The 20,879-nt window shown below is 48.2% G+C and overlaps 2 protein-coding genes across 3 annotated transcripts in view; one reads left to right on the top strand and one right to left on the bottom strand.

The window, feature by feature from the left end:
- Positions 1–1,173: 1,173 nt before the first annotated feature.
- On the top strand, positions 1,174–20,385 carry RMC1 (regulator of MON1-CCZ1). 2 transcript variants are annotated; one of them, XM_045065450.1, is made up of 20 exons: positions 1,175–1,536; positions 2,271–2,347; positions 4,375–4,459; positions 5,437–5,493; positions 6,277–6,363; positions 9,365–9,505; positions 9,835–9,938; positions 11,185–11,274; positions 11,363–11,468; positions 12,239–12,350; positions 15,148–15,192; positions 15,447–15,500; positions 16,657–16,785; positions 17,334–17,440; positions 18,176–18,295; positions 18,594–18,671; positions 18,951–19,055; positions 19,151–19,219; positions 19,306–19,531; positions 20,213–20,385. In XM_045065450.1, the coding sequence occupies exons 1-20, from the start codon at positions 1,435–1,437 to the stop codon at positions 20,290–20,292; spliced, it is 1,974 nt and encodes a 657-aa protein (XP_044921385.1). In that variant the 5' UTR covers positions 1,175–1,434; the 3' UTR covers positions 20,293–20,385. The 2 variants fall into 2 exon arrangements, with proteins under 2 accessions (XP_044921386.1, XP_044921385.1); XM_045065451.1 differs by lacking the exon at positions 20,213–20,385 and having other exon boundaries at positions 1,174–1,536; positions 19,173–19,219; positions 19,306–19,449.
- NPC1 (NPC intracellular cholesterol transporter 1) overlaps positions 20,082–20,879 on the bottom strand; it is a 47,863-nt gene continuing 47,065 nt past the window's right edge. Inside the window, exon 25 of the mRNA XM_004742838.3 lies at positions 20,082–20,869. Coding sequence (XP_004742895.2) covers positions 20,787–20,869 — 83 coding nt within the window. The 3' untranslated portion in view covers positions 20,082–20,786. The remainder of the gene's footprint in view (positions 20,870–20,879) is intronic.

The raw sequence follows: 20,879 nt of genomic DNA on the forward strand, positions 1-20,879 counted from the left end.
TTTTTTTTTTTTTTTTTTTTTAAGATTTTATTTATTTACTTGACAGAGATCATAGGTAGGCAGAGAGGCAGGCAGAGAGAGGAGGAAGCAGGCTCCCCGCTGAGCAGAGAGCGCGATGTGGGGCTCCATCCCAGGACCCTGAGATCATGACCTGAGCCGAAGGCAGAGGCTTTAACCCACTGAGCCACTCAGGCGCCCCCTCACTTCCCATTCTTACTTCTAACCCGCTGCCTGCCCTGTAGCTCTGCCTCCCAGTCCCTGAGGTAATGGTCCTCCCACGGAAGGATTAGTGTCTTCCCTGGGGTAAAAGCGGGGGACACCTTTCAGCACTCTGACTTCTCAGCAGGTTTTGTCAAAGCAGACCACACCCCACCTTGGGAAACAGTTCTTCACTCAGCCCCCAAGACATTCCCCACCCGGAGTTCTCTGTGTACTTCTCTGGCCGGCTCTGCCCCTTGTCCTTTGCTGATTTCTCCTCCTCTACACTCGATTCTTCCTCTACGGCTCTCTGCGAGGCAGTGCCATCCAACTCCACGGCTTCAAACACCATCAGACGTCCAACAACGCGCAGTTACTACGTCCAGCCTTGTCACTCTAGGTGAGCTTCACCCCACCTAACCCATCCATGCGGAGGTCACTTGTCCTCGGATTCACATGTCTAAGGCGCAGCTCGTGATCTTCACCACTTCCCTGCCAAACTTCTCAAGCCTCTTTGTCTTAGAGAACGGTGCTCGAAACCACCCGGTTGTTGAGAATGGCCACCTCGGGGCCATCCGTGGTCCCTTCCTTCCTCCGTCCCAACTCCCTTGAATGAGTTCTGCCCACCCCACCTCAAACGTCAAAGCCATTCAAAAGAGGCTTTCTGACTGCTGTCTAAACTGGGGTCCCCTGTTCCACGCCCACAGCCTTGCAAAGTCCCACAGGCAGGCTCAATAAACCTGCGGGAGAGACAGGGTAAACCTTCCCTGGACCAGGGGCAGCCTTGCGCCAGGCGGGCTCCCGGCCGGGCGTAAACCTCCCGGAATGACCTAGGAGCCGGGGCCCCGCACTCGCTCGGGAAGACGCAGGCACCAGCGGCGGTGCCAACAACCGCCCTGGGCTCCGCGCGGCTTCCGGGTCACGCCCCCGCCCCGCGACCCGCGCTGGGACTCCGCCCCCCAAGAAAGGGGAGGAGCCTCTCGCGCCAGGCTGGGCGCGGTCGCGGTCGCTAGGCCCCACCGTTGCCCGTCCGCCGTCGCCGGTTTAAGCGCGGAGGCCCGTGGGTCACGTGCCGGACGGGGTGGGGGCGTGGCACCAGGAAGCAGCCTCCGCGCCCGCTTCGATCGCGGTCGCCACCGCCCGGCCCGACTCGCCGCGTCCCGGTGCGGGCGCCGCTCGCCTCGCTCCACGCTGGCGGCCGCCCCCGGACTCCCCGCCGCAGCGGCGGCGCCCGCTATGGGCGAGGAGGACTACTACCTGGAGCTCTGCGACCGGCCGGTGCACTTCGAGAAGGCGAACCCGGTCAACTGCGTCTTTTTCGATGAGGCCAACAAGCAGGTCCGGGCCGGCCCGTGCTCTCCTCCTCGGCGCGGCCCCGACGCACCCCGCCCGGCGTCCCCGGCGCCTCGGGGGCGTCCCGCGCGCACCCAGGCGGGGTGCCGGGGTGGGGGCCAGGCCTGGGGCCTCCCCTCGGGTCCCGGCGCCGGAGTGGCGCCAGCTCCGGGCTCTTGGGTGGGCCGAGGGACCGGGCGCTACCTCGGCGGGGGCTTTTTTTCTCCAAAGTGACAGCTGGGTGGACCCCGAACCTGCGCCGCCCATCCAGCACGCCCTTTGGCCGGTGTGATCAGCTGTTAGCTCGCCAGCCCTTTTGCGGCGCCTTTGTTGTCTTTATTTGTCACCATTTACCCTTGCAGTCGTGGATTTAGACGTTGAGATTACTCTTACTCTCGGAATTTTGGAAAAGGGGGGGGGAGCAGTGTGAGGAGTAGCAGGGGGAGCTCAAGTGCATCAGGGGCGCCTTTGCTGTTCCGGATTAAAGTGTGTAGCCGCGTGGACCCCAGCCCAGTCTCGCAGAGTGGACTGCACTGGGAAGAGTATATAACCTTTTTTGGTCTCTAAGCTCTTGTCCTTTAAAATTGAGATGAACACCAGGCATCTGCAGTTTGATAGATACCACGTTAGTTGAGCTGAGCCAGAGTGGGTGTAGGGGAAGTAATCGCCTGGAGGCGGGTGAATGTGTCTAAAAGTCTTTCAAAGTTCAGGTCATTAACGTTGCTTCTTTTCCCTCCCAGGTTTTTGCAGTTCGATCCGGTGGAGCTACCGGGGTGGTAGTTAAAGGCCCAGATGACAGGAATCCCATCTCATTTCGGTAACTGTTGACATGCACAGAATAATGGTCACACATGCCCATAATGATGTGTTTCTGTTTCTCATTCAGAAGGTGGTTTTAAAAAGTTTGTTCCTTGGCTAAAGTGTATACACGCTTGCAGATCCCTGTGTGTAGAGAGATGCAGGCAGACACCTGCTGTGCAGTGTTGCTGGGACCTGTCAGTACTTAGTGTCAAAGTGAACTGTGTAGAGTAGTTCTCTTGATTTGGGAATCAGATGCTCCAACATAGGGAACCCACTTCCTGGCACTTGAAATTAGCAAGTCAGTTTACTGATTGCGCTCATTTCTGGCATCCTGACCAAGGAGGGCCTTCATTTCCTCCCTCACCCCAGTCTTTTCAGGCTGTGTGGGAGGTGGAGGAGATACCTGGTTAGTGTTTCCTATATAATAATCTATATTAAGGAAATCCCAGCTTCCACTAAAGGTGATTGGCTCTCCCGGTTTATGCAAGTTGAGCCAGTATAATAATGAATCGCACTTCCTTTCACTTTCAGAAGTATCTCGATTTGGTTGATAAATTATCTGGTCTTTAACTCCTGTGATTACAAAAGGGGAAAGTACACTGTGGGCCCTCAGTTCAGTGGTGACTTACATTTTTTTGCAGCTGGCCTGTGCTAATAGAAAACAGTTTTTGAAGTAGAAAACAGATCACTCATTTGTTGGACAAACACTGATTATAGCCTGTGTGCTAGGCACCGGGCATGTGCAGCCTGGTGCCCTTTTGCAGAACTCCTCAGTTTAGTGTGGGAGACAAGTGTGTGGACACATTCTGTTGATTGTGCAAAGTGCTGTAATGGCACTCTGTTCAGAATTTGGGCGCACAAAAGAGATGAGACATTTATCTTGGGGTAGGCCAGGAAACAGATGGGGAAGGCCTCCGAGAGGAGGGAGCCTTTGAGCAAAACTTTAAAGCTTGAATGGGATGATTCTACATGGGGAAGAGAGTAGGCCTTCCAGGTGGAGAGAACACCGAGTGTAGAAGCGAGCAAGCATGGTGTCTGGGGGAATTCTAGGTCTGTGTAACTGACATGAGGTGGCCTTGCAGGGAAGAGGAGGTGGTGGTTTGGCCCCTGGCAGGAGTCACCTTGAACTTTATGAATTCTACTGTGGAATTAGGGCTTTATCTTCTTACTGAAAATTTGTAAGATGGGGCATGTTACAGTGTTTGGAAGGATCATGCTGTTCACAGCATTGAAGCTTCATTATTCGGGAGCATATCAACGTCAGGGATACCACTGAGCAATGATTGCAGTGGTCTGAGCCAGGCATATCAAAGACCAGACTGAAGACAGAGTAGACTGGTATCTCATGGGCACTCAGGAGATGCCTAGGAAAGTCTTGGGTAAGTTTTGACGGTTCTTTGGGTGTGGAAAATGAGAGACCATGATGATCCAGATTTGGGGGGTTAGTAGATTTTGAGGAGGAAGATACTGGATTTACCCTCTTTTAAATTTTAATTTTATTGGCAAAAATTTTTAGGAATTTTGTGTATATTTAGAAGTTTTATATTTAGCATATATAGTTGATGAGTCCTGTCATGCGTAACCGTCTCCACAATCAAAAGTTGGCTGGCGCTGCTCTGTAATCCGTCCCTTGACTTCCCTTTGTAACGTCTGTTTGAGGTCCTGTAGGTTGGGAAGTAAACAGGAAAGCTTACACTGCTTCACACACACTGCTCTGAGAGCGGTGGGGTGGGGGGAGGGGGAAGGCGGTAGTGTCTGGAGAAGGTTGTTGTGAGGGTATTATTTATGTCTCAGATGATTCTCATCGGAGAATCATCTGTTTTCAATTTGTCAGTCACTTGTTAACCACAAAGCTGTAAAGTTCATCAGCAACTTGTTGCCAGTTGGATTTTGTTGTTTGAAGACAAGTCCTGGTAGTTTCAGAAACATAATTTTCAACTTAAGATTTGCTGCTTCCTTGAGTATACAACTTTGCTCACAAAATGCTAGATGCTAGAATTTGGTTATTAGCTTTAATTCATAACATTTTTTTTCCCCTTAAAGAATGGAAGACAAAGGAGAAGTGAAGTGCATTAAGTTTTCGTTAGAAAATAAGATATTGGCAGTTCAGAGGACCTCAAAGACCGTGGTAAGACATATTTTTACTTATTTATTTCAAGTTTTATTTATTTAAGCAATCTCTACACCCAGCATGGGGCTCGAACCTGTGACTCCGGGATCAAGCCTCACAGGCTCTTCCAGCTGAGCCAGCCAGGTGCCCCAGGACATACTTTTAAAGGTAGCACAGAGGAAAGGACATTATAAGTACATTAGGAAGAGAATGAATTGCAAAAAACAGTGTTTAAGGAAGCCTTTATTATTTTAATGCCATGAAAGTTATAGTTCTGTTGTATTATATTTCAGTTTAGAATTCTTGAAGAAGGACATTTCAAGGGATAAATACTTAGGACCCTAGTTTGTCCTTTTTGACTTAAGTTTTTTTTTTAAAGTAATTTGGAGCCTTAGGCATCTTTTGTTTTGATAGCTAGCTGCGCAGATGTTGTGAGGTGCGAGGTGCGTTTTTGGCAACTTGGTGAATTAGCTTTACCTGGAATAGCTCCATTTACTCACTTCTTACATCATTGAATGGCTTGACCTCCAGGAACAGACGATCAAAGTTGGAGCACTGTTTGGCCTTTTTGCCTTTAAAAGTATTCACCATTGTCATTTGTAAAGTAGAGTAGAAGCTGTTGGGAAGAGGCAGAATCTGATTTTCTTCTGCCAGGTTTCATTGCTCTAAGTTTTGGAAAGCATCTTAGAAGATGCAGCAACACATTTCTCTGAAATCAATTGATTTTCAGTATCAGTTTCTAAACTCTAACTGAATATATATATATTTTTAAATTGAGTTGTAAGGAGACGGATTGTCCACATTGGTCCTCTTAGTTTTCTTGTCTTTTATTTTTTGATGACTTTAAATTTGCCTTTTGGGAAAAAAAAAAAAGAATTTGTCTTTTGTCTTGTTGTCTATCAACATAGGTTGGCAGTATGCTGCTTGATCTAAATCTTCTCCTTGTTTTTTTTTTCTTTTCCTTCCCTTTTTTTTTTTTTTTTTAAACTTTTCAGGATTTTTCTAATTTTATCCCGGATAGTTCTCAGCTGGAGTACACTCAGGAGTGCAAGGTATGGGCCCGGATCCTTTCTTGGCTGACGGCCATTGCCCTGTGCGGGTCCCAGGGTGGAGAAGCCGTGGGGGTGGGGGGGGGGGGGGGGGGGGGGAGGGGGGTGGAGGGGGTGGGGTGGGTGGAGATTGCTAGCGCAGGCTTGGAGGTGGGCCATCCCTCACGCTGAGACCTGCTGCGTGTGGGCTCTGGTCTCCGGGTTACAAGCCTGTTTCTTCTATGAGATGGAATCGGGAGGACTCAGTGGTGACGGGATGTTATGCTCGGGTCAGTGTCAGCGCTTCGTGAGCCCCTCGCCCTTCTCCCGGTGCCGGCTGCACCTCTGGCCAGGACCCTGGCTTCCTCTTGGGAGGTTTTAAGAAGAGGAGTTTTCCCCCTCTCCTGATGTTTCCTTACCTTGATTTGGTGTCCCTGTTGTGTCCTTCCTGTGCAGCACTCGCTGAGAACCTTTAGGCCTTTATTCTTTCCTAGTGCCTTTTCTGCTGTGGCTAAGAGAAAGCCAGCTGTCCTTTGATTCCTTAAGGTAGAAGCTGTGGTTGGTTACTGTTTTCCGAAATTTAGTCTTTTCTCTCTGTTCTTGACGGAAGTAATCCAGATCCCGGGGCTTCAATGAGGTGTTCAGGTGGAAATCCGGGAACATTGTATTGCTCAAAAGAAAGTTTGATTTGTTAGTAAGTAATCAAATCCGGGTAACTTTTAGTTAAGTGATAGAGTATTTTAAGCTTTTGAAGAGAGTTATACAAACATTTTTTTATTGAGAAAATTTTTCGTAATCCCTTTTCAGACCAAGAACGCCAACATACTAGGATTCTGTTGGACCAGTTCTACTGAAATTGTCTTCATAACGGATCAAGGAATTGAATTTTACCAGGTATTAGGTTGATTGCTTATTTTCACGGCATGGGAGGTGCCGGGGAAGGTCTGTGATGGCAGTTTGGCAGCCTTTTGAATTCAGTTCTGAATAGACTGAGATTCTAGAGGTTTAGTCTCTTGCTTATTGGGTTTTTATTCTTTTTTTCTAATTACAAGAAACACATGTTTTTTACGAAACAGTTAAACATCACCAGGATATATGGAAGGTAAAAGTCCCCCCCCACATAATCCCTAGAAATAACTGGTATGAAAAGTTCAGTATATATTTCTTTTCTTTTCTTTTTTCTTTTTTTTTTTTTAAAGATTTTATTTATTTATTTGACAGAGAGAAATCACAAGTAGATGGAGAGGCAGGCAGAGAGAGAGAGAGAGAGAGAGGGAAGCAGGCTCCCTGCTGAGCAGAGAGCCCGATGTGGGACTCGATCCCAGGACCCCGAGATCATGACCTGAGCCGAAGGCAGCGGCTTAACCCACTGAGCCACCCAGGCGCCCTATATTTCTTTTCATACATATGTACAAACTTTTTTATTTTACAAAAAAATCAGGAATGTTGTATGTAAACTTTTGTGGCTGGCTTTTTTTGCATAGTAGTATGTCTTGGACATGTTGTTCATATTTTATTCTTTTTTTTTTTAAGCAATCTTTTTTTTTTTTTTTAAGATTTTATTTATTTATTTGACAGAGAGAGATCACAAGTAGGCAGAGAGACAGGCAGAGAGAGAGAGAGAGGAGGAAGCAGGCTCCCAGCTGAGCAGAGAGCCTGATGCGGGACTCGATCCCAGGACCCTGAGATCATGACCTGAGCCGAAGGCAGCGGCTTAACCCACTGAGCCACCCAGGCGCCCTTTTTTTAAGCAATCTTTGAAGTTTTATTTAAGTAATCTCTCCACCCACCCAACAGGGGGTTGAATTCACGACCTTGGATCAAGAATCACGTGCTCCCCACACTGAGCCAGCCAGGCGCCCTGTCCATATTTTATTCTGACCAAATAGTATCTGGTTGTGTGGGTGTCCTACAGTTTAGTTGATTCCATGTTGATGAACCTCTGGCTTGTTTTTATGTTTTTGTGATTATAAATTCTGCAACAAACATGTTTGCAAACATTTCTTTATGTTCTTGGGTGAGGCAGCTCTTGGAATTACTGCCTAGGCATGAACTTTCAAAAATCTGAACAAATATTGCTAATCTTTTTTTAAATTAAAAACATTTTTTTTTAGCCTTTACTTTAAGAAAGCTCCACACTCCCCGTGTGGCTTGAACTCACAACGCAGAGATCAGGAGTTGCTCCTTCCTTTGAGCCAGCCAGGCGCCCCCATACTTTCAGTTTCAATGTAGGAATCTCCATTTCCCATATTTTTGCCAGAACTGCATACTATCAGTTCATAGACGTATATTCTGGGTATTAACCCTTTATGAGATCCATGGTTTGCAGATGTTTCCCCGTTCCTTTTCACTCTGTTGGCTTGACTTTGCAGCTGCCTCATCAGCTCGTAATATGTTCCAACTGCCTGACCTTGAGAAATGCATGAGAGCTTTCAGTGGAGCTAATCTGGAGGGTGTTAGGATTTTCGCGGGGTTGAATTTTGTCGACCTCATGAATGCAGTATAATTTAGAATATAGGGCTGGAGAAAATATGCCTGTGTAAGCAAACTGTGAGATGTTAATGCCACGGGATTTTGCTGTGGGCCCTCATCAGAGCCTTTGTAATGACCATGGGTCAGAAACCACACAGAGCTGCACATGGGGTTGTGTGTATATGGTAGCGTGGAGAGGACAGTCACACGGCTTTCTGTTCTCTGTGCTGGGAGAGTGTACGTTCACATCATCTAGACGGTCTTCAGCTCTTCAAGAAATAAGTTAAAAAGAAAGAGGACGCTAGCTCATCCTTATTTTGTTCTACCCAAACTGTCAAGATAGCCAGGCCTGCCGACCCTGACTTCCATGTCCGTTCTTGAGCGCAGTGTTCTAGGAGCATTAACGTCTTGGGTCTCTATACCGTCTTCTTTAATGTATCAGAATATTTACAGTATATTTGAAACATGCCTTGACTATAAAATACTAGGTTTGCATGCAGCTTCTCACGAACATGATCATTAGCAAAAGGGAGCTGCTTCTGGGCTCAGTGCTAACTGCTAGGTGGAGGCCAGGAGGAAGGCTGGTTCTGCGGGCTGGACGGTGGCTGATTCCACACGTGGGGCTCTGGGGCCGGTGGGTAGGGGTGGGGGTGGTGGCACGTCTACTCCTTGCCCTTTGGTGGATGGCGCCAGAGAGCGAGCGCGTGGAGTCTCGGAATGGTCCTTGTGGTGACCTCGCCTGCCTGGGCTGTAACTGCAGTAACTGGTGTCTGAGCGTCGTTTTCTCCTTGGTCAGGTGTCCGTGGTGCCCATGTCTCAGGGGCGTGCTGTGAGTAGATGAGCCAAGATTTGTAATGCACTGAGCATCTGGATCAATAGCTGTAACAAACAAAATCTTTTCAGCTTTATTTAGTGGTTTTTCTCCTGCTTTTTATTTTTATTTTTTAAAAAGATTTTACTTATTTATTTGACAGAGAGACAACAAGAGAGGAAACACAAATGGGGGAGGTGGGAGAGGGAGAAGCCAGCTTCCCATCAAGCGGGGAGCCCGATGCGGGGCTCCATCCCAGGACGCTGGGATCCTGACTTGAGCCGAAGGCAGACACTTAACTGACTGAGCCACCCAGGCACCCCTGTTCTGTTTTTTTCTTTAAAGATTTGTTTATTTTAGAGAGAGTGTGAGCTTGGGGGGGGGTAGGGGCAGAGGGAGAGGAGAAGCAGACTCCCCACGGGGCCTGCAGCCCCCACCACTTGCAGCAGAACTCAAGACCCTGAGATCACCACCTGATCAGAAACCGAGAGTTGGACGCTCAGCTGACTGAGCCACCCAGGCGCCCCTGCTTTATATTGTTTTTTAAATTTCCTGTCAGTTGACTTCCATTTTACTGTTTTAAACTACTCTGTTCCCTGAATTTTGCTTCAGGTGTTACCAGAGAAACGAAATCTGAAACTCCTGAAGAGCCAGAATATCAATGTGAATTGGTACATGTACTGCCCCGAGGGGGCTGTGATCCTTCTGTCTACCACAGTGCTTGGGAATGTGCTGCAGCCCTTTTATTTTCGGGTAAGAGAGAGCCTCTCTTTGGGGAAAGTCCCTCCCTCTCCCCACCCCCTTCCTCTAACCTCCTGAGGTGTCAAGTACTTCCAAGGGGCAAGTTCCTCCAACCGGTGAGCTCACCACTTCTGACCACTAGAGGGCACACTCTACCCTCCCGTCACCCCAAGAAGGACTCCTTGTGTGGGGAAGGACCCCTGGGAGTAAAAGCCATGGCAGGACTTTGGAAAGGATGGAGAGGCATAGTGTGTGCATAGCCTCACTGGTGTTATGGAAGGAATGCTAAAGCATCAGAGGGGTTTAATCGGCTTTTCCTGATACTTTTATCACCTAAACAGGCTGGCACTATGTCAAAGCTGCCCAAGTTTGAGATTGAATTACCAGCTGTGCCCAAGTCAACCAAGCTGAACCTTTCTGAGAGAGACATCGCGATGGCAACCATGTATGTCTTTTGAGATAATTCCTTTTTGAAATTGCTTTTGGTGATGGAAGTAGTAGAAGTGCGTCGTAAGCCCTGTGGGACTGGCCTTTGACACATGCCCAACAGGCCCTCTTGCCCTTTTAGTGCCTAGATTTTATGAATATAGAAAACCTGCCATGGGCCTGGCATTCTTTGCTGATTTTCCTAGGTTTGTGATCTTAGGGAAGTTTTTCCACCATCCTAGCCTGATAAAATGAAGACATTGGGCCAGTCTATTTTTTAGGTGTCTTAGTTCTAGAATTTTTTTTTTTTTTAATTCTGTGAGTAGCTGAAGCTTATCAAGGACTTTCTTTTAGCTGACATATATCCTACTTGCTCTAAAGAAGAACATACTTTTTTTATCTAACAAACATGGAACTGAATTACTTAGGTCGGAAGGTATATCTTCATTTGTAAATGCAGGTTATCTCAATTTTTATACTTCGTTATGGAAGTTTTAAACACACAGTTATGGAAACTGATACAAAGAATATCGTATGTACCCCTAACCCTATTCAAAGAGGTCAAAATTTTGTTCCTAAATAACTTCCTGAATAACTTTCTTTGGCCTAAAAGAGTAGCTTTGAAGTTTAACATTTTTTAGCAGTTAGAATGCTTTTTTTTCTTTAAGGCAATCTTCTGTGGCCTTTTAGTTTGGAGAGTAGGTACAATGAGAACAGGCCTTGCCCACGAGCAGCAGGGACCCACTCCCTTCCCTTTGGTCTCATCCCGATGGCAGACCGAGTGCAGTGCTGGCCTCCGGAATAGTGGTGCGCATGTGGGAACTGCTGGCAGCAGTAGTCGGGCTGTGAGGCTTGCAAATGAAGATGATTCTGTTGCCCTAGTATCAAGGAACATATTTACTACATAAACCTTGGAAGATACTGAAAGTTAGAGAAAACGAAAATGGCCTGAGTTTGTTACCCAAGAATAGCTATTAGCACCGTATTGCTTTCTAGTGGTTTTGGACTTTGTGTTTGTGTTTCCTTATAAAGGGTTGTGACTGAGTTATATTTAGTTTTGCATTCCCCCATTTTGCTTTGTAATTGGCTTTGTTTTCTTCTTTTTTTTTTTTAAAACTAACTGCACTTTGTAATTATTTTTGTTGGCTATGAAATACCTCTATTAGTGAATTTGTCGTAATTAACTCTGATGACCTCCTACTTCAGCATCTAGAATGGAGACATTTCAAGTGGCCCGATGTGACATCTGTCTCTCTGTTCTCTAGATATGGACAGCTTTACGTTCTCTTCTTGAGGCATCATTCCCGGATCTCCAATAGTACAGGAGCGGAGGTAGTCCTCTACCACCTACCACGGTATATTTAATGCTGTCCTCGTTCTCCGATTTTAAAATATGAACTAAAGCTTGCCGATCTATTTTTTGACCTTTGTGTTATCCAACAGAGAAGGAGCCTGTAAAAAGATGCACATATTAAAGTTAAATCGGACGGGGAAGTTTGCCCTCAACGTGGTGGATAACCTGGTGGTGGTTCATCATCAGGACACAGAGGTGAGAGTGGTGTGTGCATTTCTCATCCGTCAAGGTTGCTGAAAAGAGTTGTGAAAATTGACAAAACATTCAGAACGAAGATTAGAAAATGCTTTTCGCGCTAAAGCTTTGGTCTTCCAGATGCAAATGGGTTTTGTATTCTAGACGGTTTAGGAAAAAACAGTGATTCCCTCTCTGTTGATTACAGTGAGTGAAAGACTATTCCAGAAAGTAGCACGTGTGGATATTCGAGTCTGGCCCAGTTATTTGGCTGACTCAGCTAAGCTGGGAACTTACTGCAGATCCACAGTCTTACGTGAGCCTGTGAGCTTGGTGCTTCCTGTGTGAGGATAGATGATAATGCTGAGAGATCATAGTTTTGCGGCTCTGTGGCCCAAGAGAAAGACTGGGACTGGTCCTGCTATTTTCTGTGAGGTTGGCTGGTCATAGGCTACTTCTGTCTCACACCTCCTGCAGGGTGGTGACCCCCTTCTTTTGACTAGCGAAGGTGTCATGAGTTAAAGTGAAAAAGATCTGGAATCACTTCGAGCTCTTCAGGGTCTGCCTGTCGTCAGCCCCAGGAATGGGTGTCCGCGAGAGCGTGGGGAGCAGGGTCCCAGAGTAGTGATACCCCAGCGCACTCCCCCATCCTCAGAACCAGCCTGCAGGGGTGTGTTGCGCACAGACTCTACACTGATGGGAATGACAGGATGCGAGAGAATGGAAGGGGCAGGCTCGGTCCTTCGTGGCCTGTTTCGGCATCTTGAGTTTTTCTTTTCTCTCCACTGTAGACATCGGTGATATTTGACATCAAGTTAAGGGGCGAGTTTGATGGCACCGTCACCTTCCATCACCCGGTTCTCCCAGCACGCTCCATTCAGCCCTACCAGATCCCCGTGGCAGGTAAGCCCCCCCCACCCCAGGTGGTTGGAATGAGGTGGGCAAGTGAGGGTTCCCAGGTCCAGGTGTTCTGGGGAGGGGTGATTTGTTTTTTTTTTTTTTTAATGAAAATCCTATTAATCATACCAGTAAAATTGTGCCGTTGTGAAAAGCATTTTGTAAGATACATGAATCTTCTTTTGAAGAAAACGGAATAATTTCCCTAAGCTTTCAAAATGGAAAGTTGGGAGGGGCTCCTGGCTGGCTCAGTCCCACTGAGCCAGCCAGGAGCCTATTTGACTCTTTGGGGTCTCGAGTTTGAGCGTGCAACTCTTTGAGGTCTCGAGTTTGAACCCTATGTTGGACCTGGAGCTTACTTGACTCTTTGGGGTCTCGAGTTTGAGCCCTATGTTGGACCTGGAGCCTACTTGAAAAATAAGTAACTAAAACAGAGAGTTAGGATTACCCACTGAAGCTGAGAGATTTTTTAGTTGTTTAATGATTGAATACGCCCTCCATTTTTCGTTTGCCTGTGCTCTGTAACCCTGAGATTAGAAGTGGCTGCTTCTGACTTTATTTGAATGTGGGATCACTTTTCCTTGCCTTTCTCCCACATTGTGTGTCATGGCTACCTAGTAAATACTGCGTTTTCTTCTCACTGGTTGACCCCGGAAGAGGTTAAGGCTGTGCTGCTTTGGTGTTTTGAGATCTGCCCTACACGAGGTGGGAGGAGAAGGAAGTCGGAGAAGAGAGGAGGTCAGGATTTCCGTGAAGGGGAAAGAAACAGTTGGGCTCTTGTTTTGCCTTTCCCAGTGTAATTGATTTCAAGCTAGATTTCACAGGAATAACATTCAGCTCTCTTTTAAAGGAGATTGGAGGGTAGAGTAAGCTGGTTGAAATTTCAGTGCGCACGGCTAGTCAGAAGGGCACACGTTTGGAGCTTCGGTAGCAATGTTTTCTCCTTAAAAGGGATTTCTTTCAGATAGTATTGTGGGCTTGGGCCCGGGGTTCCTGCAGTCAGGAGGGGCTCACACCTGTCAGGAAGATTCCGGTCTGGCTGCGGCTCAGAGGCCAGCAAGAGCTCCGCTTCCGGTCTGCCTGCCTCGATTTGTGGATCAGCTGGAAGCTTGATAGCTCTCTGGCAGCACTGGGGGAGGAAGGAGCGAGTTCTTATGTTTGATTAAGACTTTTGGCCCTCTGTGTTCCTTCCAGCATCTTCCTTTTCTTGAGTTCATAGTGTTAGCATTAAAAGAGTAGGTTGTGGGGCGCCTGGGTGGCTCAGTGGGTTAAGCCTCTGCCTTCGGCTCAGGTCATGATCTCAGGACCCTGGGATCGAGCCCCACATTGGGCTCTCTGCTCAGCAGGGAGCCTGCTTCCCTCTCTCTCTCTCTGCCTGCCTCTCCATCTACTTGTGATTTCTCTCTGTCAAATAAATAAATAAAATCTTTAAAAAAAAAAAAAAAAAGAGTAGGTTGTGTCCAGGCACCTGGATGGCTTAGTTGGTTAAGTGTCCCACCCTTGATTTCGGCTCAGGTCATGATCTCAGGGTGGTAAGGTCCAGTCCTGAATTGGGCTCTGAGCTGGGCGTGGAGCCTGCTTAAGATAACCCCCCATCCACCCAGCCCCATGCACTTGCTGTCTCTCAAAAAAAAAAAAAGAAGTAAAGAAAGAAAGAAAATGGATTGTGTCAGATGTTTATCTTGTGTTTGCCACTTACTTGGGCATGAAGGTAACTGCTGGTGAATTGGAGGGAAAACCACTTCCAGCCATTAAAAACTTCCTGCTCTGTTCAGTGATTTGGGACCAGTCAGAGGCAGGCAGGTTCTAACTGGCTAGTTACAATCAAATGCCAGGTGTGATCAAAATAATAGTCCTGACAAAGGTTAATAACTCAAAGGTCCATTGAGTCTTTGGCCTCCGGAGTGTGGGTTGGTAAAGCTTCTTTTACAGTTATTGACTATCTTGTTTTTCCTGCTAGACTGTAAGCCCCTTGCAGGCTTGTAGCATCTTTTTACCTTGCCCGCCCTGTGCGGTTGCAGGGCGTGCCGGCAGGAAGAGCTTGTTAGGCTGTTTTAAGAGGACACTGGCAAATTGGGGATGAGCCAGCTGCTGTCATTTCCCCTTCTGTTTTTGGTCTTGTTCCACCAGTGTTGTGGAGCTGACTACACGTTAGGATCACCTAATGTGTAGGGGGCGGTGCTTTAAAAACCAAGGGCATCTGGCTCTCACATGGGAGCAGTTAAGTCCGCATGATTGGAGGCCAGTGTTGAGGCCCACATGTAAGACCTTCACCCTTGGGTGGTAGATGCAGGTGTTCTTTGTCTTGGCTTATCTGACCCATGGGCCCTTTCCTCTTTTGGGTGGTCTTTTTCAGGCTGCTGATTAAAACCTATCTTCTGATTATCCCTGAGTGGTGGGAACAGAACTGGGAATGATGTTTAGTTTGCCGGGCTGTGTGTCCGGTTCACGGAGGGCTGCCCACCTGATGCACGGGCAGTGTAACTGGTCATCATGAGTCCTTGTCACGTGGGATTTGATATTGAATCATCCAGGGACGTTTCTCAGTTCTTTACTGTGCATGTGTAAATGATGATGAATCATGTTTGGTTATTAAAGAATTACGAAATCTGAATTCTCGATACTTTTCCCCTTCTTGGGAGGACATTTTCATGGATTGTTCTCGACTTCCCCCTTCCTCCTTATAGGAGTTATCAGTGGGACAAGAGCGTTTATTCCTTTGTCATTTAACCACAGTTGAATAAACATTTACCGATTTTCTGATGGCATTGTCCTTGCCCACTGGTGTTTTCTCCATTTGCAGGTCCTGCTCCTGTGACCAGCCAGTCTCCTGTCCCGTGCAAACTCTGTATCCTTTACAAAGGCTTTGCCACTGGGCACGGAACGGAAGCTCTTGCCCCCTTTTATACTGGTGTCTGAGAGAGGTCCTATGGCCTTGGCCTTTTTAGCTGTGGATGATCTAAAGGCTTGGGAGCCTCCAGGGGAGCTTTCCTCACCACCCAGGGCCAAGGAGCCTCTGCAAGTAGGGGGCGGGGCGGGCAGTGCCGATCAGAACGGGGGCTTGTCTTTTCTTCCTGGTTTACCATTTCCTATAACACGTAGATTCTTCATCCTGGATTGTCTTTCAACCCGACATCATCATCAGTGCAAGCCAAGGTGGGTCAGAGGGGCGGTCGCTAAGTTAGACAGTACTTGTTGGCTTGGGATGACAGAAGTAGCCAGTGCTGTTTTCAAGATGAATCTGAGAGATGACCACTCCCTTCATCCCCAAAGTGGGAGAATTCGTCACTTTATATGCTTTATTATTGTTTTATCCTGAGCTTATTGTTTTTAAAATTAATAGCGAAGAATGGCCATTCCCCTACTTTTGGCCCATTCCACTCTGTCCATTCTGAAAAGCCAGACCCTATAGCATGGTGCACAAGACCGTCCCTGCCCTGTCCTGACCTCCCACCTCCCCCTCCACACCCGCGTGTGCCTGAGCCCTTTTCTGTTCTGGCTGCACAGAGAGGTGTGCTCCTGCTTCCCACGGTGCTGGGGAGGCTTCTTTGGGATGCTAGTGGTCTTCCTGGTAGCCCCCCCAGCCCCTGTATCTTCCATTAGAGGACGTCCTATATCTGTCTTCAGGCATCTGTGAACTCTCCTGTCTCAGCTCCTGGGATTCTCAGGGCGAGAATTAGCCCTGGTGCCCCTGAGAGCCACTTCTCTCGTCTCCATCTAGTTCTGAGCAGCTGTGGGAGAATCGAGAAGGGGATCGCTTAGATCATATTTAAAGCAGTGTTAAATTCTCTAGTGGAACCCCAGTTGAGAAAGGCAGTATGCATGTTTGGGAAAGTCATGGATTGGTGAATGATGAATTACAAAATTCCCTTGGGATCCTCCGGAGTTAACTTTTGACTGAAGAACCACTGTGGAGGGAACCAAAGTATAGGACCCAGGTTCATGCCACACGTTAACATCTTTTTAAACCTTAAAGGCTAAAAAGGGGGTTAGGTATAGGGATGGAACTGCTCTGAGTCACCCCCACCATTGCCCCCCACCCCACGTCCGTTTTGGAGCTACACCATTGATGTCCCAGTGATCAAAGAGGGTCACCTCAGCGTAAGAAGCCATTGAGCATGCACCTGTAGTGTGGCTGTCAGTTCTTCTGTTAGGTGTAGCCTGTGTGTCCTAAGCTGCACTTGGTAAGATCAGGGTCGTATCAGTGCTGTGCAGGATGCCCCCCCCGCCCATGAATGTTTCAAGGGAACCACCTTTTGGGCTTTTGTTCCGATTTGCATCCTGTATGAACTGTGCTGCCTCTTCCACCCAGGCTACCTCTGGAACCTCCAAGTGAAGCTTCAGCCCATTGTAAACCTCTTACCAGATAAAGGAAGACTGATGGACTTTCTTCTCCAGAGAAAGGAGTGCAAGATGGTGATCCTGTCTGTCTGTTCGCAGAGTAAGCAGACCAGTCCTCTCCGCTCAGTCTGGATTTCAGGGTTGGGACTGTGCTGCCCACACCTTTCCTTGGGAGCTGGGCCACATTTTTGTGTCTTGTGCACAGCCTGGTCTTTCATTTGAAGGATGGATCATTTAACCCCCTGGAAAGGTGATGAAATCGCAACGTGACTTGTAGTTACTTGGGGACGATAGCTAGATAGGATGGTGCCAGGTGAGAGCAACCCAGACGCCACTGGGGCATCTGAGGGTTAGGGCCCTGCCATCCCCAGCCTAAAAACAGACATTTTCCAGAATCCAAGTCCCTCACTACAGAGATCTCTGAGCACTTTCTGCTGAAACCGTCCATAGCTACTTTTTCTAGTCCCTGGGAGGGGCTGGTGAGTGAATTCTAGGCTTCAGGTCTCAGAACGATTCCATTTCTCTGGATGCCCACTGGAGGTAGGTTTGCCCTGATGGCCCTTTGAGGTTAGTTCTTTCTGTCCCAGCAGCACGTTTGTGTTCCGAATGGACGTAAACTTGGCTGACCTGTGTGAACCTTCTTTCCAGTGCTGAGTGAGTCCGACAGAGCCACATTACCTGTGATTGCCACAGTTTTTGACAAGCTCAATCACGAGTATAAGAAGTACCTGGATGCGGAGCAGAGCTACACAACGGTAAGCTGTGTGGGCTCCTCTCCACCCTTCCCCCGTGTTTCCTGAGGAGGAGGCAGGACACCACTGAGGCCTGCGGGCTGAGGGGGCATGGTGGCTGCAGTTGGGGGGCAGCTGCTGGTCTGCACGGCTGTGGGAAGCAGGATAGCTGCTCCCCATGGGTTTCTGTGCAACCCTGCTCTGGCTCCCAGGCTTCTTCAGCCCTGGCCCTTGCTAGTTGGAGCCTCTCAGGGCCTGCTATAGCTCCACGTGACCTGCGCTGGGCAGACTGCCTTAGAGTCAGGTGAAGCAGTGCAGCGTGTCACAAAGCTCTCCCCGTCTGTGGCATTCGGGGAGGGCTTACTTATCACTCGGACATCCAGACAGTTTTATACGTGGTCTTCATTTACCACAGGATCAGGACTTTATTAAAAAAGGACGCCATTCTGTTTTTATTAGGTAACAAACATCAGAAAGTCTGTGATTCGTATAGGGATTTTAGGTTTAAGAAAATGTGTCTCAAAAGGAAGCAGACTTACACCTTCGCCTTTTAGTTCCATTCACGAACAGTAGCATGTTTTCAAGACGACCACCTCTGCCTTCCCCAACCCTGCCTCAGCCTGCACGGGAGAAATCATTTTGTCCAAGTACCAATGTGCCACCTTCTGCTCCCATTTGAGGTGCACAGGGTCTAGAAATCGAGGCTTCTGGGCTTATCGAGAAGATGGTTCAGGTCACATTTGCCAATGTGTCATTCAGGCACTAGAAGCCGGGCAGAGCCGGAGCAGTCCGCTTCTCAGGAGGCCGGTGCGGACGCAGGCGGTGATCGATCAGTCCGACATGTACACCCACGTCCTGTCCGTGTTCACGGAGAAGAAGGTGAGTGACGGGGCCTCTGGAGAGCTTGGTTTGCGGGGAGCTGAGCAAAGGAGTAGAACTCAGAATGCCATTAGACCAACTGGAGGTCTCTCCGGTGAAGACCTAGTGCTAGTAGTTTGACTTCCAATATTCAGGCCAGAACGTGACTGTGGATGGGGAAGGTTCTGGATCTGTGCAAAACCAGCAAAACAGAACCGTGGGCCAGATTCATGTGGAAACGAGGGGTGGAGAAATCAGCTGCAGGCGACCCCCTCGCGAGTCCTCAGTGTTTTCAAGACTTTTTTCTTTTCCTCCGTAGGACATGCCTCATAAGTTCGTGATCGCCGTCCTGATGGAGTATATTCGCTCGCTCAACCAGTTTCAGATCACAGTACAGGTACCTTCCAGTCAGCAGGTGTGGTCCCAAGTTAGAGGAGCAGGGGCCGCACACCAGACCCAGGATGTGGAGTGACTTTCCCGACACTACCGTGTTGTCCTGAGGTGGGAGGAGGGCATTCCGTCAGGTGTCCTATGGACACACGGGACAGAAATCTGTCCCCTTCCTCGTGGAAACACGTACTCAGTCCTTAGAACAGCTTGGGTCCTTGGCCCTGTAGCCTCTCCTCTGGTGCAGGTGGGGGACTGGGAAATGTGCTGTCCTCCCGTCTGTCCTCAGCACTACTTACACGAGCTTGTCATCAAGACGCTGGTCCAGCACAACCTCTTCTACATGCTGCATCAGTTCCTGCAGTACCACGTCCTCAGCGACTCCAAGCCTTTGGTATGCGGCCCCCGTTTCTGTTCGTGGGCTTCAGGACTTCACGTTTAACCTCCTAACGTTTGATGCTGAAGCCAGTTTGAAAATGTGTCTTTCAGGCTTGTTTGCTCTTATCCCTAGAAAGTTTCTACCCTCCTGCCCACCAGCTGTCTCTGGACATGCTGAAGGTAACTCTTGCCACAGCCGCGTTCGGAACTGTGTGCCTATCTGTTCCTGTCTCGGCACTTACAGGACCTCTCTCCCTCCCTCCCAGCGACTGTCCACCGCCAACGACGAAATCGTGGAGGTGCTTCTTTCCAAACACCAGGTGTTGGCCGCCTTGCGGTTCATCCGGGGCATTGGCGGCCATGACAACATTTCTGCACGAAAATTTTTAGATGCCGCGAAACAGACTGAAGACAACATGCTTTTCTATACTATATTTCGATTTTTTGAACAGCGAAACCAGCGTTTGCGAGGGAACCCTAACTTCACACCAGGTGAGGCTGTGGTGGCCGTGAGAGCAGGGAGTGAACAGACTGGCAGTAGCAGGAGCAGGCTGGCGGCCGGGACTTTCTGGGGGCCCTTCTAAGAACTCCTAGGTTACCTTTCTTAGAAACAAAATGCCATCTGCCCGTGGAATCTGAATCCTGCTCCGGAACTTGCAGCTAATGCACTTCTGGTGTGGCCCATGCCACTGATCTGAGAATGCCACTTTCTGAGGAAGCAGGGATAGGACGGGAAATGGTGACAGGAAACCGCGACTAAGGCATGTCACATGGCCTGGGGCTTACCACTGTTGGTCTTAGGAAGCCTACGCTAATCTTAGCTCTTTGTCTCCCAAGTTATGAAACCTCAGGCATCTAGCTTCTTTAGGATGGGGAAGGAGCATGTGAGGTTGCATCAGGCCCCCCGGTAACCCGTGTGGGGTGGCACTGCCAGGACAGGCAAGCCACTCGTGTCTCAAAGCAGGTGGCAGTTTGCTGGGGTTGTGAAGGTGCCCAACAGCCCTGGCAGAAGCTGTATAAATAAAAAGGACAACTCAGCAGCTTAGGAAAACAAGTGTTTTATGAAAGAAAATAAGTTAAAACCCCACCGTCCATATCTATGAGCTGTGAAGCGTTCATTCTCGTTTTCCTCTTTTTGTGCCACATCTGATGAAATCTGTATTTCCTTTATAGGAGAACACTGTGAAGAACATGTTGCTTTTTTCAAACAGGTTTTTGGAGACCAAGCTCTAATGAGGCCTACAACATTCTGAAATCACTTGCTAGGTTTTTTTTTTTAATATATATATATAAAAATGTGTACAAAGTTAATTTATTGCATTAATAAAGCTCTTTAAACTATAAAATGTTATAGTAAAGTGTATCTACAACATCCTCAAGTGTTACTAAAAATATGGTATAGAACTTGTGTGATGGCTTACTCCAAAAACAAAGGAAAAACATTGCATTGATTGGCCTTTAAAAAGTGTCAGGGAGCAGATCCCACTCAGCCTCACTAGCATCCCCTCCGTCTGCCGAGATGAGGGCTCGTTCCCCAAGACCGTGGAGGGCCCTTTGGCGTCTTGGAGCTGCCTTCGATTAGGTAATACTGCTTCACACGTCAGCTTGTGGTCCGGAGTTGAAAGCACTAGGGCCGAAGCTGCTGCTGTTCGAGCCTGCTCTCCGCATCCGCCCTGACGACATGGTAACTGTCCCACAGTAAGCCCACCGACCCACACAGTTCAAAGTCCCCACACCTCGCAAGAGGCTAGAAATTTAGGAGCTGTTCTCGCTCTGTACCTTTGTATCGCTCTTGAGTGGCCAAACTTTTGGCTTTATTTATGGATGGGCCTGTGAGGGA

This window comes from Mustela putorius, unplaced genomic scaffold (assembly GCF_011764305.1).
Source record: "Mustela putorius furo isolate JIRA1106 unplaced genomic scaffold, ASM1176430v1.1 tig00003858_pilon_pilon_pilon, whole genome shotgun sequence".
Lineage (NCBI taxonomy): Eukaryota > Metazoa > Chordata > Mammalia > Carnivora > Mustelidae > Mustela > Mustela putorius.

What these genes read in the sequence shown, in the direction of transcription:
- RMC1 (XM_045065450.1), top strand. Translation starts at nt 1,435, where the DNA reads ATGGGCGAGGAGGACTACTACCTGGAGCTCTGCGACCGGCCGGTGCAC. An exon ending in CATCATCAGTGCAAGCCAAG is followed by an intron (nt 15,501 to 16,656) that starts GTGGGTCAGAGG and finishes TCTTCCACCCAG; the next exon opens with GCTACCTCTGGAACCTCCAA. An exon ending in TGTCTCTGGACATGCTGAAG is followed by an intron (nt 19,220 to 19,305) that starts GTAACTCTTGCC and finishes CCTCCCTCCCAG; the next exon opens with CGACTGTCCACCGCCAACGA.